Consider the following 18,568-nt stretch of genomic DNA (forward strand, 5'->3'; position numbering starts at 1 on the left):
TTGGATTTCTAATTATGAGTCGCCACCTTGGAGAATTGAGCCTGTCGAGTTGTTCTGAGATGATTCCTTCCCCACCTCCCCCAATAAAAAAAAATGTCACTTCTCAAGGCTGATAAACACGGCTTGGTGATTGGCCCTCAATGGATCACTTTTTAGAAAATGAAATGTCAACCCCTTGCCCTAGTATTGATTCTCTTTAGTATCGGCCATAAAGCTGTCAAAGGAAAGGCTGCCTGGAGCCTGGTAGCTGACAGACTCGCTGATGCTGATGCATACTCAGCCAATTCTTCTCCCCATTCAGGCTGTCTGTTTAGTTATCGCTGCCTAGAAGTGTTTAAATTGGACAAAACACAGATAAAGAGCAGGCTGGTAGCCAGGACCAAAGGCTGGCCTAAATGCTGGTGGGAATGCAGATAAGTTAGTCAAGTGGCAGTGGGTTCAAAGATGCCCCAGAGCTCTGCCTCAGTAGGTTTTAAGAGGCTGTGGAAGAGAAAAGACATAACGAAGTAAATGAAATGCCAAGGCAATAAAAAACCATGAGGCCCCTTCCTGGGATGTTCTGTGAATATCAGTGCATTTAGGATGTTTATCATAGCACTACATGCCTACATCCATTTAGCTCCAGTAGTTGGGAGTAGCTATTGAAAAACAAAGCCCAGTTTTCAAAAGCGGATGCCTTAATGGGGCACCTGAGGCCAGATCTGCACTAGAAACTTTTGCCAGTATGGCCATATTGGTAGGAGAGGTGAATTTTTGCAACCAAATAGAACCAATTTCTATACCAACAGAAGCCCAAGAGTAGACATTGTTATACCAACATAAAAGGACTTTTGCCAGCATAGCTTATTTTGTTCACCAACCACCTGCACTAGGAGGCTTTGCCAGCGTACCTACACCCGCAAACCTTTTCTAGTGTACACCTGGCCTAAATCTCATAGTTGTGCCAACAGGTCTGCACTTAGGTCTGCATTTATACAAACCTCCATTCTGTGCAGTTGTCCTGATATCAGTATCAAGATGTGGGATAGGGATATCCATTTAGGGTGCCCACATTTGAAACTGGGCTTAATATTATCATTTAGCATTAAGTCAAATCAGTGCTCAAAAATCATCTTACAGCGGAAACTTTCCAAAGGACCATGCTGTCTGCTACCTCCGACAGCCTGAGAATATGTTGTTCTCTTCTGTTCCTGGGAGAGTTTGTTAACATTAGGATTAATCCACTTAAGGGTTAGTTTAAACTTGCGTAGATTAAGTCACGTAAATTCATACAGCAAAGGACAGATGGCACCTTAAGCATTTCTACAAAGCTTCCTATAAGCACACCTCTAAATTCAGACTATTTCAAATGTAGCTTTTGGGGAACATTTGGAGCAAGAGGATGAGGCTTTATTTTCAGAAGGGAGTTGAGTGGAGAAAGATGACTTTTACGAACCCTTTTTTGGTTATCTAATTAAATTATTTTTTTTTTTAATAAATGAAAAGAGGTCTCTTGGGTAGTAGATTGGTTTACCTTCCACTCTCTGAATTTGTTGCGGACACATCAGCAAAATGAAGACAGATTGAGGCATGGAATTATGTGGCAGGCTGCAGCTTTTATTAAACTTTAGCACAGGCAAGGAGTACTACCCGCCCATCTCCCACACTCTTCTATACCAGCCATTTAATTGGTTCTAGTGAATGGGTTACAGGGCTCCTTACCGTATAACCTGTATCTTGGGGTAGGCTCTCCTTAGCCTACCCCACACCGCCTGACTCTGCTCTCTCTCTCTGAGTCCTAGCACCCTTCCCCCCACAACCCCTACAAGGGGGAGGGAGGGTGCAGAAGGGTGGGGACCATGAGGGCCACAAGGTCTCACCCTGTCCCTTAAGCCCAAAGCCCATCACCAAATTGCAGGTGTTTTACTGTGGGAACTGTTGATTTAAGTCTTTCATCTGCACTGGAAAATGGGCCGCAGGTTGTGACGAGTTAACAACCCAACCTAGGTACTAAGCGCTTTCCTACTAACCGACTGTACAGCACAGCTTGATAGTACAGCAAGGAAAGCGAAAAACTCCCCGGTCCTCTGCCACGTGGTCTATGGGAGAAAAAATTCCTTCCTGACCCCTCAAATGGGCAATTAGCCAGACTAGCAGCATCTTTCAGGCCAGATGCCCATTACTAGTTCAGGATCGGTAGGGTGGGACTGCTGGAATGGAGCCAAAAGAGGCTCCACATGGCCCCCACTCCAGGTTAAATCTTGAGAGCTGGGGAATGCTGCCACCCCACTGGCCAGTGGGTGCCAGAGACTCCCAGGGGGAGAAGCTACCGTGTGTCCCTCAGCAACTATCCCCCTTCACTGCTGGCCCCATCAAATTCCCCCACTCACTGAGGCAGGTGGTGGGCATTTAGCTGAATGAGTTGCCCACCTTTTACTAATGAGCCTTGGAACACCAGGCTATCTCAGTCATACCCTTGCGCTCTCCTGGCAGGCAGTATTTTAATCAGAGCAGCTCTAACCCTCAGCTCTCCTTTTGTTTGTAAATGGTAAAGGTGCCAGCAGCCATGCAGAGGCTGAGAGAGCAGCCCAGAGTGCATGCTGCTTCACCACAATACATGCTAATCCCCCCCTTTGTTGTTTGTGGGGCAGGCCTATAGGGAAAAAAGCCCCACCCCTTCTTTATCTCCAAGTGCCACCTGTAGACTTGCCCGCATCTCTGACTCCTGCAGTTTGTGAAAGCTTCTGTATTCTCTTCCTGAACACCGCCCCTATTTAATCACCACCCCTGAAATCCCTATAATTATGGAATTCAAACTTGGGACAAAGGTTTCCTTCTGTCATTCAGGTGAGCTCTCTGTGGATGTCAGTTCATGTCCAGATTTCCTCCCTGTGGCTCAATGAGTGAATAATGAGCTTCCAGGGTTCCCCGCCCCCCCAGGGACAATTGTAGACAGCAGTGTCCCGCCCCAAGCCAAGGAGAAAAGGTCAACAGGTGACAAAGATAGAAGTGGAAGCAGGTAGTTAGTTTGGAAGGTATTATTAAAAGCTAATAAGCTACAATTATATTGCTTGAACAGTAATTCCTGTGTTTCCTTTTACCTGTTATGCATCCTAGGGTGTTTTGGGCTAGTTTTTATGTAGGGCTTAGAGGGAAGTTTTTAAACAAGATGAAAAGGATATTTTAATACTTAAGCCACTTTCATGTAACACACATTTTTATTGCATTTCTCACTTCTGCATGTCAGTATTAATTGAATTAGGTTGGAGGGGTCATAGATAAAATTCAGAATAACTTTTTTTCCTAAGTTAGGCTGATGGTGATCATTTACTTAACTGAAAGTGTTCTATGCATGCACAGCAATAGCAGTGCTGACATGTTCCTCTCTGCTAAAGGTCAGTTCCTATTATACACTTATAGACATTTTGTGCTGACTTTCACCCTATGCAACCCTCTTTCTTCCCCTCCCCCCCGGTAAATGAGAACAGAATTTGGTCCCTTGATTCACTGCAACAGTCGTCCACAGGCAATGAAAATGGCTTAACTCTGCATTTGGATTTAGAGGGTTTTTTAATGGTTTCCTTGTATTTGAAAGTATTGGTTTTTAATTAACTTAGCAAAGAAAGAAGTTCAGAGGCATTTGTGCTATGTGCAGTCCGTGGCATATGAATACAATTCCCAGGACATTATAGGGAGCTGTGAATCCTGGATCAAGGGCAGTGTGGGACTGTTTGGTGTTTTGTTGTGGGCAAATTATTTAGTATATTGCACGCTACAAACTGTGTTAGAAGAACATTATGATTGCAAAAGGAAGCTCTCAGAAGTTAGGAAATGCCACTTTAGCTACTGGAGAAACAGATAAGCAGACATAGGTTGTCATCTTCTGCATGGAGAAACACCAAAAGGAGATGAGATGTACTTTGTCAATGCATATCACAGGTATTTGCTGACAGCCTTCAGAAATTTTGAGTTCATTCCAGGCTCTGGAGGGGAGAGTGTTGTGGTAGTCACAGATTCTTCTTTCTGTTCTCCCCAAACATGACCCCTACTACCCTATCTCCTTCAGCCTGCCCCTGTCCTGTCTTTTTGCCACCCCGTCTCCTCAACCCAGTCACATTCTGCTCTCCTACCTAGTCCCCACTTCTAATGCTTCTCATTCCAATCCCAGTCTCTTTGCCAAGACAGTCCTAGTTTCTCCCTCCAGGGTCCAGGTCCAAGTTCCGGTCTCCCCAGACCCCTCAATTCCTTGTCATACTAGTTGTCTAGCCACTCCAGTCTTCTTCCCCCCTCCTCAGGTGGTCCATTTCACTCATTTCGTCACTCCTCCCGCCCCTGGGCTCCTAGTCCCAGTCTCCTTACTTAGCCAGTCCCAGTCTCCCCACACATGTTTCTTATCTGATTGTAGTCCCCGTGGCTTCCTGTCCCAATCTCGTTGCCCAGCCAGACCCAGTCTGGACTGTTGGAAGTTTCATCATTGATGTCAGTAGGAGCAGCACTTGATCCCGAGCAATACTATATAACAATACTGTACCTAGCTCTGACAGGTTTCAGAGTAACAGCCGTGTTAGTCTGTATTCGCGAAAAGAAAAGGAGTACCTTGCTCTGTGTAGCACTTTTCATCAGTAACTGTTACCATGCAAGGAAGAGATCTTGGAGTCATTGTGGATAGTTCTCTGAAAACATCCACTCAATGTGCAGTGGCAGTCAAAAAAGCAAACAGAATTTTGGGAATCATTAAGAAAAAGAGAGATAATAAAACAGAAAATATATTGCCCTATATAAATCCATGGTATGCTCACATCTTGAATACTGCGTGCAGATGTGGTCGCCCCATCTCAAACAAGATATATTGGAATGGGAAAAGGTTCAGAAAAGGGCAACAAACATGCTTAGGGGTATGGAATGGCTGCCATATGAGGAGAGATTAATAAGACTGGGACTTTTCAGCTTGGAAAAGAGACAACTAAGGGGGGATATGAAAGAGGTCTATAAAATCATTACTGGTGTAGAGAAAGTAAATAAGGAAGTGTTATTTACTCCTCTCATAACACAAGAACTAGGGGTCACCAAGTGAAATTAACAGTCAGCAGGTTTAAAACAAAAGGAAGTATTTTTTCACACAACGCACAGTCAACCTGTGGAACTCCTTGCCAGAGGATGATGTGAAGGCCAAGACTATAACAGGGTTCAAAAAAGAACTAGATAAATTCATGGAGGATAGGTCCATCAATGACTATTGACCAGGATGGGCAGGGATGGTGTCCCTAGCCTCTGTTGGCCAGAAGCTGGGAATGGGCGACAGGGAATAGATCACTTGATGATTACCAGTTCTGTTCATTCCCTCTGGGGCACCTGGCACTGGCCACTGTCAGAAGACTGGATACTGGGCTAGATGGACCTTTGGTCTGATCCAGTATGGCCGTTCTTATGTTTTGATGTAGTAGGTCTCAGGGTGCTTTACAAAGGAGGTCAGTATCATGAGGTCAGAGATTCAGAGGCCCATACAGGAGCAAGCAAGTGGAGTTGTTGGGCATCAATAACACCCAGCTTTGGGTTCCTTTGACTTTTGATCTGTCTCTGTATTTTTCAACTGCCCTCCCACCCTTTATAATGGGCCAAACCAAACCTTAGATCCAAACTTGGCACCTTTCAGTAGAAAAGTCCTCACTACAGAGATGTGTCCTGTATTAACTTCTCTCAAATCCACACAGACTTTGATGCTTAAAGCTATACTCGAATGCTTTTTTTAAAATTAAAGCCATAAATGGTATAAATGGTTGTGTGTTTACGTGTAGAAATAATAATGTGTAAACTTAATATGCTGTACCACCTATCATATTAATATTCACAGATGTGTAGACTGAAAGAGCTTGCTTTTTAAATTCCACCTCTAATTTTGTGCAATTAGAAGTGGATACAAAGGCTAGTATTTAGATGTCCGCCTAATTGTGCTTGCAAATCAATCAGTTAGACATCTACATGTTAGCATTTGCATCCACATTTAATTATACTAAAAAAAACAGGAGGCCTAATTGGGTCCCCTTTCAAAATTTGGCTTCAGAATTACAAAGATCTGTGTTTTAAAGAAAAGTAGCTGGAAAATAAACCTCCTTTTTCTTGAATGGAAATATGTAAATTCGAGTTTTTGTGTTTCCCTTGGTATGTTTGTTGGTGACAGTAACATCTAGAGCTGTGTAAAGAATGCAGCTTCTTGCATTGCTGTTGGTTATAAATTAGGCCATCAACTGTTGTAGGACCAACCCAGAACATAGGTCTTGGCAGGTAGAGCAATTCAAGTCTTGGCAGGTCAAGAAGATTCTGAGTTCATCTCCTAAATTAAGAGATTTATTTTGAATTGTAATGCTCTTTTTCATCCTGACAGACGCAGTAAGTACAGTAAGGCTAAGCAAGAGGCAGATGAGGAGAAACATTTGAATCAAGGTAAAAGGCAATGGTATTTGGTTTTTTTGTTCTGGTTCACAAAGCATGTCTGTGTTCTTATGCTTAGAAAATAAAGAATGACATTCCTCTTGAGATGACTATTTCACTGTTTTCCTTGTTTGCAGCCCTCCTCTGCCATAACAAAGCATCTAGTAGCAGGGAAACTTTGAATGGCAGGCTTTATTCAAAAATCCCAAAGGTTTTTTGGGGAAATTTTTTTTATTCCCTCTCACTCAAAAGGTTTGTATGACCTTTACTTCTGGCTGAAGATGATGGGCATGCTTTTCTGCCCAGTGTATGTCAAGGATGCTTCAGGATGGACCAGAGCAGGTGCTTAAGAGGAAATGTGAGGCCATGCATTCCTTCCTCAGATCTTGTCTACACTACAGGTTATTTCAGTATAACTTATGTCACTCAGGGGTGTGAATAATCAACACTCCTGAGCGACATAAGTTATACCAACCTAAGCGCCGGTTTAGACAGCGCTATGTTGGCAGGAGAGCTTCTCCGCTGACATAGCTACCACCTCTTGGAGAGGCGGGAGGTATTAACTCTGTGGGAGAGCTCTGTCCCGTCGGCTTAGAGCTTCTCCGCTGACATAGCTGCCACCTCTTGGAGAGGCGGGAGGTATTAACTCCGTGGGAGAGCTCTGTCCCGTCGGCTTAGAGCTTCTCCGCTGACATAGCTGCCACCTCTTGGAGAGGCGGGAGGTATTAACTCCGTGGGAGAGCTCTGTACTATCGGCTTAGAGCATCTCTACCACAAGCAGTACAGCGCTGTAGTGTAGATATAGTCTCAGTAACTGAACATGCTGTTGTTTCTAGCTTTATTGAGTGAAGGATCAAGCTTAGGGTCTGAACTCAGAACTCCCCTGGCCCAAAAATGGAAGTTGTGCGTTCTGAGGGCATGTTCACACTACAGATTTAAGTTGACCTACAGCCACCACAGTAATTACTGCAGTGGCTGATGTCCTCACTACCTTCGCTCTAACGGTGGTACACCTCCTTACTAGGAGCGCTTACACCAACTGAAGAGGGGCAGAGTGGGGAGTTGAGAGCCAGGGATCTCAGTTCCACACTGCTCCCCATCGGGAGCCCAGCTGCCCAGTGGGCAGCAGCCCGGGCTTCTTGGCTCCCCATACTCTGCCAGGAATGTGCGGGGGAGGAGCAGCCACCCATGCTTCTCAGCTCCCTGAGTGGGGAGCCTGGCAGGCACAACCCAGCAGGGAGCCAAGGATAGGTTTCAGAGTGGTAGTCATGTTCGTCTGTATCAGCAAAAACAATGAGGAGTCCTTGTGGCACCTTAGAGACTAACAAATTTATTTGGGCATAAACTTTCATGGGCTAGAACCCACTTCATCAGATACATGGAATGGAACATACAGTAGGGAGGTATAAATACACAGCATATGAAAAGATGGGCATTGCCTTACCAAGTGCATGCATCTGATGAAGTGGGTTTTAGCCCACGAAAGCTTATGCCCAGATAAATTTGTTAGTCTCTAAGGTGCCACAAGGACTCCTCGTTTTTTTTAGTATCTAAACAGACGCTGCGCAGCCCTAATTACACTGACAGAAGCCCTACCTCTCTCATGGAGGTGGTGTTATGTCGGCGTAGTAAGGCATTTACATTGGCGGGACAAGGCTATAGTGTGTACGCTGACATAATTAGGTTGATGTAAGCTGCCTTGCATCTACCTAACTGTGTAGTGTAGGCCTAAGTCACAGGGCTGCAGCCAGCTAGTTGGCCTGCTACCAATATCAGTGATTTATGGAGTTCATTCACTGTCAAAAGCCTGATGCTGTTTCAATAGATGGGAAATTAAATGTTTGCATTTAAAAATAAATCCCATTGTGGAATCTCCTTAAGTCCTTTCTTCTTTATTCAGTCAGTGCTGACATGGTGAATCTTTACTGGACACTTTCTTTGCTGTTGTATACCATTAAGAATTCGCTCCTTGTATGTTCTGTTCTCAGCAGCATGTAGATCAGTGACATCAAATAAAGCATTTTTGTCTTGCAGGTGTGAGAACATATGTGGATCCTTTTACATATGAGGATCCAAACCAAGCTGTGCGGGAATTTGCCAAGGAAATCGATGCCTCCTGTATAAAGATTGAAAAAGTCATAGGTGTGGGTAAGTTTCAGGACATCTGTGTTTGTGCAGTAAATCTGTTTTTGTAATGCATAGCTTTCACTGGTGTTTAGGTACCTTGAGATCTAACTGTGGTTAGTGTAACAACTCCCTAAAACAAACAGGACTTTTCAGAACTGCATTGACAATTACATTTTGGCTACAAAGGGTCATGTGTTTCATGTTCATGGCTGATTGTTTGGTCATTTTCCTGCAGGTGAATTTGGTGAAGTGTGCAGTGGACGTCTCAAAGTACCAGGAAAGAGAGAGATCTGTGTTGCTATCAAGACTCTGAAAGCTGGGTACACTGACAAACAGAGGAGGGACTTTTTAAGTGAAGCCAGCATCATGGGACAATTTGACCATCCCAACATCATACATTTGGAAGGCGTAGTTACCAAATGTAAGTAGGTCATTTCTGTGACAAGGCCAATTTGGAAGTCATTGAGAAATTAAATCTGCATATTTTTCCCCCTGTTAAGTGACAGATGGCACAGATCCACTGATAGCTAATAGGAGGAAATCAGTGCAGGACAAGTCATTAATCTTGTTGTCAGCTATAAATGGGTTTATAGTTTCAACTGATACCCTATCTGCAGGCAGCTTGTGCAAGGTTTTTTAGGAGGAATTAATACTGCAGGTTTTTTGGTATGTCAAGCAGCCATCTTTCAAACCTTTGCTAGACTGAGCTGCTTGTTACAAGATAGGTGAAGGCAGATGGTAAGCAAAGTATTTTAAACACTTAAAAAAAAAATCAAAACAAAACTACAGTGTCGGTGTGCTTTGAAGTACAAGGCATATCTGTGAAGAGCAGGTCTTTGAAATAAAATAGTCTTTATTTTAGTATGAGACTTGCGTATATGCTGTCTCTGATTTATGACTTTGATAGCCTTGCTTCCATTTATAGTAACACCTGGTCGATCATTTTGTTTAAAGCCTGTTAGCATTCGCTTGAATTCTGTCTCAATAAGAGTATGACAAAGCTCAACAGATGCTGTTTCTAAGCCAGAACTGAAATACACCTTCAAGACCCATGTGGGTCTGACTCCATAAAGCACCACTGAGACTGTGTAGTGGTTACTGTTTAAGATGTCTGTGCTCCAAATACAATGCATAGCATAGCTGCAGAACATGCTGCAGAGTGCTAAAAGTGGAGGAAACTTTAGATTTAGGGGTTCATTTTCAGTGCAGTGTAGTACCACAACGAACCCTCTGCATCCATTGTTGTGAGTGGATGGAGCTTGTGCATTCAACCCTTCACACAGCAATGAGAATACATGGTGTTTAATTAAAAAGATCTCTTGATAATGAAATAAAGTGGCTGATTAAAGTGATAGTGGAGAGCCCATAATTTTTAATGAACTAACATTAGAAATGAGCTAAAGTGTGGAAAAAAATCAGTGACAATAAGAATATTTCATTTAGGGAAGATTTCAGTTGGACACCCATCCCCTCTGGAATGTCAAATGGGAGCTGGATTCCTAAATCTCCCATTTGTGCCTTTGAAAGTTTCTCTTTTATATCCTTGAATTCCCCCCTTCTGATGTGCATGATTTTTGCTGTGATTGGAAATGTAATTAGTACAGAATATCGTTGTTTTCTTTTAAATACAAATTCCACAAGGAAAAAAAAGTCATTCAGACTGCTATTGCTTATGGCTTACCAGGCCTTGCTAAGTCTCTGAGTACTTTAATTAAAACATAATATTATAATTAAATACCTTTGCAGGTCTGTTCCCTTTAAAAAGAAAAGGGGGGGGGTCATTTCTGAGTAGGTGGTGGTGTGTTTGCTACAGACTGTGATTTTCATGGCACTTCTGGAAAAAAGGGACGCAACAGGGGGATCTTTGTATTGGAATCCCACCGAGGCGCTAAAACCCCTTAGCTAGGACAGCTGTAACAGTTATAAATGGCTGGAGGTATCTGCATAATGCAGTTCTCACTGAATTAAAATGATTTAACATTTTCACTGAGGAGGTGGTAGGCTGAGCCGACCCCAGCGCGTCCTGTCATCTGGCTCCCAGGAAGCAGGGCTTCTGCTACCAGCCAGCTCGGGCAGCTCAGAGCTGTTGCTGTTTGGTAAACAGGGCTACTTAAGAAGACATTCATCTCAATTCCTCTTGTAGGTTTTCTGAACATTGTGATAAATGAATGCATTTAATAAACTGAAAACTAAAATGCAAGATGAATTGTGGATGTGGAATGGATGGGGCTGTTGGAAGAGAGGAAGCAGGAAAGTACGAATGCATTATTGGCTGCTAGTCAAGTACTTTCATAATTGACTAGATGATGGTTACTTGCTCCCTCCCCAGCCTCTTTCACCCTCTCCCACTTCCCCACTGCTCAAGCAGCGCCTGAGTAATGGAATTATGTGTTAATGCACTGAAAGAGAGTCTCCCTTTCTTCTGAATTGACAAAGTGTATTTTGATCGAGGGAGGTTAATTAAAACTCATTTAGATGTATTTGTTCTGTCGAATGACCGGTCACAGTTGCAAAGGGTAAATGAAATGGGGAAATATGCAGATTGGATTAGAGTGGTTTCCATTCTTACTGATGAATGTTCAGATAGGTGAATTTTCCTGTATGGAGAGGGAGAAGGAGTGATGTCTTCTCCCAGCCTTTTCCTGTAAGAATGCAAATATTCAGCCATGGCTTTTAAGATCACACCCACATAATTGTTTTGCTCAAGGCTTACCTTTGTTCATGCAAATCAGATTAGTAAGTATCCTGCTGCCTGATTACAATTTCAAACACATGTTCATCTACATGAGCAAAGGTGGCATGTGATCATGACAATGAGAGTTTTGGGCATTGGCTGAAATGGTAGGAGAATCAGGAATAGAAGGCTGTGTCTACGTTAACAGGGACTTTAGTGGCATAATTATGGCACTGAAGTTATGCTGGCATAACCCCACAGTGCAGACGCATCAGAGGAAGGGGGTTTCTCCATGCTGTAGGAACACGGTTAGCCAGATTGATGGAAGCATTCTTGCATCACCTAGCAGAGTTTACATGGTGGGGAGGTCAGCCTAGCTACAGTGCTCAGGGGTATGGATTTTTCACACCTCTGGCAGAATTACAAGGGGGAGGCATTCTGTTGAGTGAAAAATGCACTGACGTAGAAATAATTATGGGAGCTTTTCAGCACTAAAATATTTCACAGATGGACAATTTTAATAGTCGATTGTTCTGAGCAGATTCTGATGGTGAATGGAGCAAGGAAAAGTTGAGCGTTTTTGCCAGCTCAGCTCAATCTTTATATTGAGGGCATCTGCAGTTTAGGTCGCAGGTTGGTTGAACCCTCTCTCCCCTATAAAATTCCCTTGTTCGAAGCAGTTCCTGTCAGTATAAATACAAAAGCAAATGTTCTCAGGGACAGGAATTTCTCTTTTTTTTGAAGGAAGAAGCAGTACTGTCTAACGATTAGAGCAGAGAGGTAGGAATCCTGGTTTCTGTTTCTGACTGCCACTATGTGGAGCCTGATCCTCTAAGGAGCTAAGCACGCCCAAGTCTCTGATTTCAGTTCTCCTTGTAGAATTCACACAGCCTCCCACGGGGCTGGGCTTGTCAATCACTTAATCTCTTTATGCCTATCATTGGGCATCTTTAAAACAGGAGTAATGAGATTGGCCTCCGTCCTTCAAACACAGAGTCTGAACATGATGCATGTTTAGTCCATTGAAATCATTGGGGTTTCTCACCTGCAGGATCAGGGCCATATAACTTTGTATGTCAAGCGTTCTATATGTGCATATTTATTCATTATTATTATTTATTATGAGATAGGCCATTTTTCTAGTTACCATTCTATGTCAGTAACCCAGTATTTCTTTTTACATTTCTTAAAGTTAGCTTTTCCCTGTTGCACTATGGAAAGATGAGTGCTGCTACTGCATCTGACCCCATATTTGGCACAATTCACTGAATCGTTTATTTTGTGAGGGAAATGGAGAAGGCTCATTTAGAAATAGCAAGACATACAGGATTCCGGACTGAGAAAGTCAGGAGGGGTTCTGGGGAAGGAGTTTATATTTTGCATGCTCAAATCTCAAGCTGCATCTGAATGTCTTTTAGCTGCTGACAGCTTTCCACTCCCCTGAAGCTTTGATTTTTCAAAAGAAGAAAAAGGATCCAAGTGCTCACTGAGTCTGCCTCTAAAAGAAAATGCATATTCTAGCAAAGAATTTAATTATCCTAACGATTTTTCAAGTTTGAACAGCTCTATCTGGTTTCCCCTCCCTTCTACTTCTTTAGTGAGCAATTATCCATTCATAGGTTCCCTGGAGACTCGAGGCCACTTTAGTTAAAGACCTTGTCAACCAGTCACCCAAAGGGTTAACTTTCCAGATGGAACCCTTCAATGTTCTCGTCCCATAATATTTCTTTTCCAGATCCTTACAGCTGAGGCATAAGCTTTTTAAATTAAATTAGATGGTGCAAGACAGGTGTCTTGGCAGTAAAATCCTGTGCAACCCATTTTCATCTCATTAACATCAGTGTTCATCAAGGAATTATATTTTTCTTTCTGCAAACTCTAGGTAAACCGGTAATGATCATAACTGAGTACATGGAGAATGGTTCCTTGGATGCCTTCCTCAGGGTAGGTGATTGCTTTATAATAAACCAAAAGAGGTTTTACATAGGGAAACACTCTCTGATTCCTTATTCTTGTTCTAGTTGGTGGAGGGATAGAGAATATAAACCAAAGAATGTTTGTATGTGGGAAATGCTTTTTAATATCTTTTTCTACTGCTGCCAGTAGCTGGTGGAGGGATACAGAGTAGATGTAACATTTGAAATGTAGGCTCTTAAATAATCCATGTTTAATAGGGAGCAGTTTTGATTTATTCCATTTTTGAAAGCCTTGCAATGCTGTAGATTCATTAAAACTGGATATATTCCATACATCACAGGAAGCAATGACAAAACCTCTGGGTTTGTACTTTACTGGTGAATTATAGACGCTAGTCAGGAGGGTGAGGAAATAACATTGCATTTCATTTCAAACAAGATGAAGATCTAGAGGTGTGCTCTTTGCCAGCTTCAGCTGTGGCAGTAATGTAGCTTTTAACTTAATGCTATGTGATTTTCCCCCCCTTCCCCATCTGCAGAAAAATGATGGCAGATTTACAGTAATCCAGTTGGTGGGAATGCTTCGTGGCATTGGCTCTGGAATGAAGTATCTGTCTGACATGAGCTATGTGCATCGGGATCTAGCCGCTCGAAATATACTAGTCAACAGCAACTTGGTCTGCAAGGTGTCTGACTTTGGCATGTCCCGTGTCCTGGAAGATGATCCTGAAGCAGCCTATACTACTAGGGTAAGGCAGGAAAGGGCCTTTTCTTCCCTACAAAGTGGTTTTGGTTTTTTGTTTTTGTTTTGTTTTTAAATAATCTCAGGCACACGTGAAAACCTGTTTCATTGCATAAAAGTGTACATTGGGCCAGGATCTCTGCCAGTGTAAATCATTGTAGATCCATTGATTTCAACGCAGCTACATCAATATAACTCTGTTAGGCTCCAGCCCATTGTCTTCATTAGGGTGTTCAATGTGCTAGGAGTTGGTGACAGGAGCTTGAGACCAGGAATTAGGGGTTTGGGTCCTACTCCTGCAAATGTTTATGCAAGTGCTTAATTTTGTGCATGTGGATAGTCCCACTGAATTTAGTGGTACTACTCACGTGTGCATATATAGGTGTGTGCTTAAGTGTTTGCAGAATCTGGACCTTGATGATCTGGACGGCCTCTTCCAGCCCCTAAAATGGATTCTGTTCTAATTGTGATTAAAGAACTTCTCAAGATGTCCAACCCCTAAGCAGTTTATGCTAAAGATGCCTGATAAATTACAAAGACATGATGAAGATTTTCTGTTCATTACTAATAATATGCAAATTAATATTTAAATATGAAAAAGTGGGGAGTAGATTCGAATTTTAGCAGCATAGTGCTACTAATTTTGCTATCCTAGTTTTAGTATTCTGCATGTAATGATACCAACACTACCCCTCCGCAACACCTTTGAAATTAACATGCACCAGGAAAAAAGTTAGGGATTTTATAAAGTCTTTTTTTAATTGCTTGTTGTTTCATTTTTAAATATCTGCCATTCTCCATCTGTTCTCCTGAGTGCAGAGATTGTCTGCAGTACTCAATTTCTGTGGTTTAATCCCTATACTCATCTTTTAATGAATTCACAGTTCATTATTCGGAAAGATAGACTCATGTAGTATTGTAGTATTAAACGCTGGCCAACCCTGGTATTCCCCACTAATAAACGTGGTGAGAGAGGGGGGCTGAAACAGAGGTCTGGAAAGCTGTATTCAAGCAAATAAAAGTATAGACAAATATACCAGGGCAAGACAGAAACTATTGAAAAGCCTCCCTTTGAATTTAGTGAGTGCAAATATAGTACTCTGTTTTCTCAGAGTAAACTGTAGTGAATCAGTGTAATTTGCATTACAGCACATTGTCTTCTTTTAGTATCAGTAATGAAGTGCCAGGAACATTTGGATGAGCTCCACTGTATTCGAGCAGCTTAAAAAAACGTTGAGCTTACTGACAATTTTTAAAATAACAAGCACACATAAGCCATGTCCATACATCTGTGTTTGACAGAAGAGAGAGTTTGCTTCATGGTCATAGATAATACAGTGAAGTGCTTTTTTTTTTTTTTTTAAAGCACTTGTCCTATCTTAACATAATTGTCTGTTCTGTTCCCCATCAGGATTCTAACTCACTGAAGTGAAAGCATCCTAAAGCATGTAGTCACAAACAAAAAAGGCATACTAATGCATATATGCATTCACATAGGGCCTTATCTAAAGCCCTTTGAAGTCAGTGGAAAGACCCATTGCTTTCCATGGGGTCTGGAACAGCCCCATACTAAACACGTGACAGACGCACAAAGGGCAATAAACTATCAGCCAGGTAAACAGAGACAAAGGACAAGGAGTTAGGAACAAAAAGTGTCTTCAGAAACTGCAAAGAAAAAGAAACTCAACAACATAAATTATAACAAAGAAGAAAAAACATCTTTGTTCAACTTTCAGTAATGTTCCCAGATGGGACTGCAGGAAATTTAAAGCTCAATTAAAAACACCTTGTGCATTAGCATAAACAAAAGGAGAAATCTCTGGCACAGCATCACTCGAGGCAAAATCAGATAAACGGGATGGAGTTCTTTTTAAAACATTAGCTAACCCCAGTTGCCCAATTCAGGTGCCCGAGCCTTTTTATTTGTGCGTACTTCAAAAAATGCAATAAAAAAAGCTCTCCCCAATGTTAGCTGGTATCAGAAGTGGTCCTGTTACATGATACTATACTTAACTGTTCCTATACTGAAAGCTGATTTACTCTACTTCTGAGTTATGTATGGGATATCATCCATAGGGAAAAGCACAGTATTTCATACAGCTTCCTAGCTGATCTTCTCTTTATTTCGCTATTCTGGAAAAAAAAAAAACAGAAGTCTATAAGCCTATTTTGTTGGGGCTGGGACAAGTAGGTCAGACGGGCAAGCAAGAAAATAGTCAAACCCTTGCACTAACAGTGTGTACTTATTTGCTTTGTATACTAATCCTCTAATATATGCCCTATAAACTCTTGGCTTTTTCCCATGCTCAGTGTAGCCCTAAGCAGAAATCTGGCAGTGGGCTAATAAAAATACATTTAACAATTTACTTATTTGCATCCCTGTGACTAAAGAGAACAAATGGATGGCATCTGTCTCCAGTTTTGAAGCAAGTGACATAGCACAGTGACATCCACGTGAAGCGTCAGTCCAGCAGCTTACCAGCCTTGGTCTTCTTCTGTTTTTAATAGGGTGGCAAAATTCCCATCAGATGGACTGCACCAGAAGCAATTGCCTATCGTAAATTTACATCAGCTAGTGATGTGTGGAGCTATGGCATTGTAATGTGGGAAGTGATGTCATATGGAGAGAGACCTTACTGGGATATGTCCAATCAAGATGTGAGTTCCCTTCTGATGTTGTTTTATTTTTTCTTCCTCTTTGTTTCAATTTTTTCTTCTTTCCTCTCAATCCCAGTGTGGTGGTGATGTGTTAGGCCCAAATTTTGCAAAAGGAATAGCGTGGATGGACTCTTATACCCACGTGTGTCTCTTTGCAAGATCAGGCCCTTAAATAAAATTTTCCATTTTGGATCAGACCTTTACTTCGTCAAGTCTGGTATCCTGCATCTACAAGTGACCTGTAATTGATCTATTTGTTCATCGATTGCAAGTGTTGTATGAAGTTGAGCTATACTAAACTATAGACTTACATGAGGCACTCTTCGGAACCCGTGATTAGGTGACTTCCAGAAAACACAATGACCCTGATCCAAAAAAGGATCCCTACCCAGAAAAGCACTTAAGCAAGTTTTTAAGTCCCATTAAAAGTCAATAGGACTTGTAAACAGTTTTAAAGGAAATAGATAGAAGAGTGAGGAGTGGAGCTGAAATGTTCATAAATTCTCATTTAAAACATTTCAGAAATAATTATGTTAAAAAGAGAAGGACAATGTGAATATTGATATTAAACTTCCACTTCACTGAGGGTTATTCGGAAAAAAACTCTTGAATTTATGGGGCTTCCCATTAAGAGTTAATTTTCCAAACCCTAGTATACTTGAAATTATTACTATTTGTTGTTCAGATAACTTTATTTCTTTTACAATATTCAGAACAACACATACAAGGTATAACTGTGATTATCACTCAAAGCATCCCTTGAGAATGGAATAGTTGCCCCAAGAGGACATTAAAAAGCAGCTTCACTAAATGACTGTTCTTAAATTATGCAAGTCCCTTTTAACAGTACCATCTGGACTACTTCATCCTGTTCCAAGGGGGAGTACACACAATAGCTGCTATTTCAGAAGAGTTCTTTAATAATAATACTAATAAGGGTCTGCGCTAATAGAATTTTTACTAAATAAAACAAATATTTCCTGTGAAAATGAGACATGGGCTGGCCATAATCCCTTTCCCAAAGGGTTTTATAAGCAAATAAAGGAGTGGGGAAAAGTTAACCGGAATATATGGTCATGGAGTCAAAGGTGGGAAGTTAAATAACATTTTACAAGTCATCCACATTCTTATGTGGAGCTGAACATTTTCAAAGAGCATTTATGTGTGGATGGCATTTAATCTAAAAAAGGGAATTTAATTACATTTCCTTCTGATGTGGATGTCTCCTCTGGCACCCTGCCTTGCTCTCCTATATCAACAGGAAGTCATCAAGGCTTTACAAGAAAACAAAGCACCAGATGCACCTTGGAAACACAATGTATTTTCATTAGCAATGATAGGTCATTCAGAGCAATACAGAAGTGGGTTTGCAGATGCCTCCCCTGTCTGATGGGTCAAGATAGATCCAAAAACTGGTGAGGTAGCTGTGGTATTGTCTGTGGATCCTAACGGAAGAAGTGTTGTGCAGCTCACATCATACATAGAGAATTACATAGGCAAGGAAAGACAATGCAGTGGTGATGGGTGGTTTGTGAAAAGTACTGGATTGACTGCCCAGGCGACACTAGGTCTCCTTATTCTCTGAATGATCAGAGGCAGTGCAAGCATCTCCAGACTGTCAGGCAGTGTATCTTAGCCACTATTCTAGAGACCAGCTGTAGAGGTAACAGCATAATTCCGTCTACTGGAATATTGATTCATGGACTATTGGTCTTTGTTCTCTGCTAAGTCTGCCAACAAGGGTGCCCATTAGTTCCAGCTGTGATAGGGAAAAGGGTTGTGATGTGGGTACCATCTAGTAGGAACAGGATCTTGGAATGACCACATAGATTGCCAGACTGCCGCCGGATAGTAATGAGCCATATGTACAGAAGGTGTGAGGTAGTTGCATAAAGTCAGGCTTTGGATCAGGTTGCATGCTTTAACTGACACAGCAGGCAGATTGGGGATGTGCAAGAGGAGGAAGAGGATGGAAGGAGGCTTACCCTCCCTCTTGCATATCAACCAGCCACAACTGGGGAGAGAGAGAGAGAACAGGCCCTG

General features: G+C 41.9%; 1 protein-coding gene across 2 annotated transcripts in view; it reads left to right on the forward strand.

Moving 5' to 3' along the window:
* Positions 1-18,568, forward strand: part of EPHA4 (EPH receptor A4) — a 123,776-nt gene that overhangs the window by 96,992 nt on the left and 8,216 nt on the right. For both annotated transcript variants that reach the window (XR_014712904.1, XM_084638466.1), the window contains exons 9-14: positions 6,362-6,420; positions 8,443-8,556; positions 8,771-8,956; positions 13,092-13,153; positions 13,665-13,874; positions 16,376-16,525. Coding sequence is in view for 1 of the 2 variants with exons in the window: in XM_084638466.1 (XP_084494592.1) it covers positions 6,362-6,420; positions 8,443-8,556; positions 8,771-8,956; positions 13,092-13,153; positions 13,665-13,874; positions 16,376-16,525 (781 nt within the window). In the remaining variant the exon portion in view is untranslated. The remainder of the gene's footprint in view (positions 1-6,361; positions 6,421-8,442; positions 8,557-8,770; positions 8,957-13,091; positions 13,154-13,664; positions 13,875-16,375; positions 16,526-18,568) is intronic.

The sequence above is a fragment of the Lepidochelys olivacea genome (genome assembly GCF_965140295.1).
Source record: "Lepidochelys olivacea isolate rLepOli2 genome assembly, chromosome: 9".
Taxonomy (NCBI): domain Eukaryota; kingdom Metazoa; phylum Chordata; order Testudines; family Cheloniidae; genus Lepidochelys; species Lepidochelys olivacea.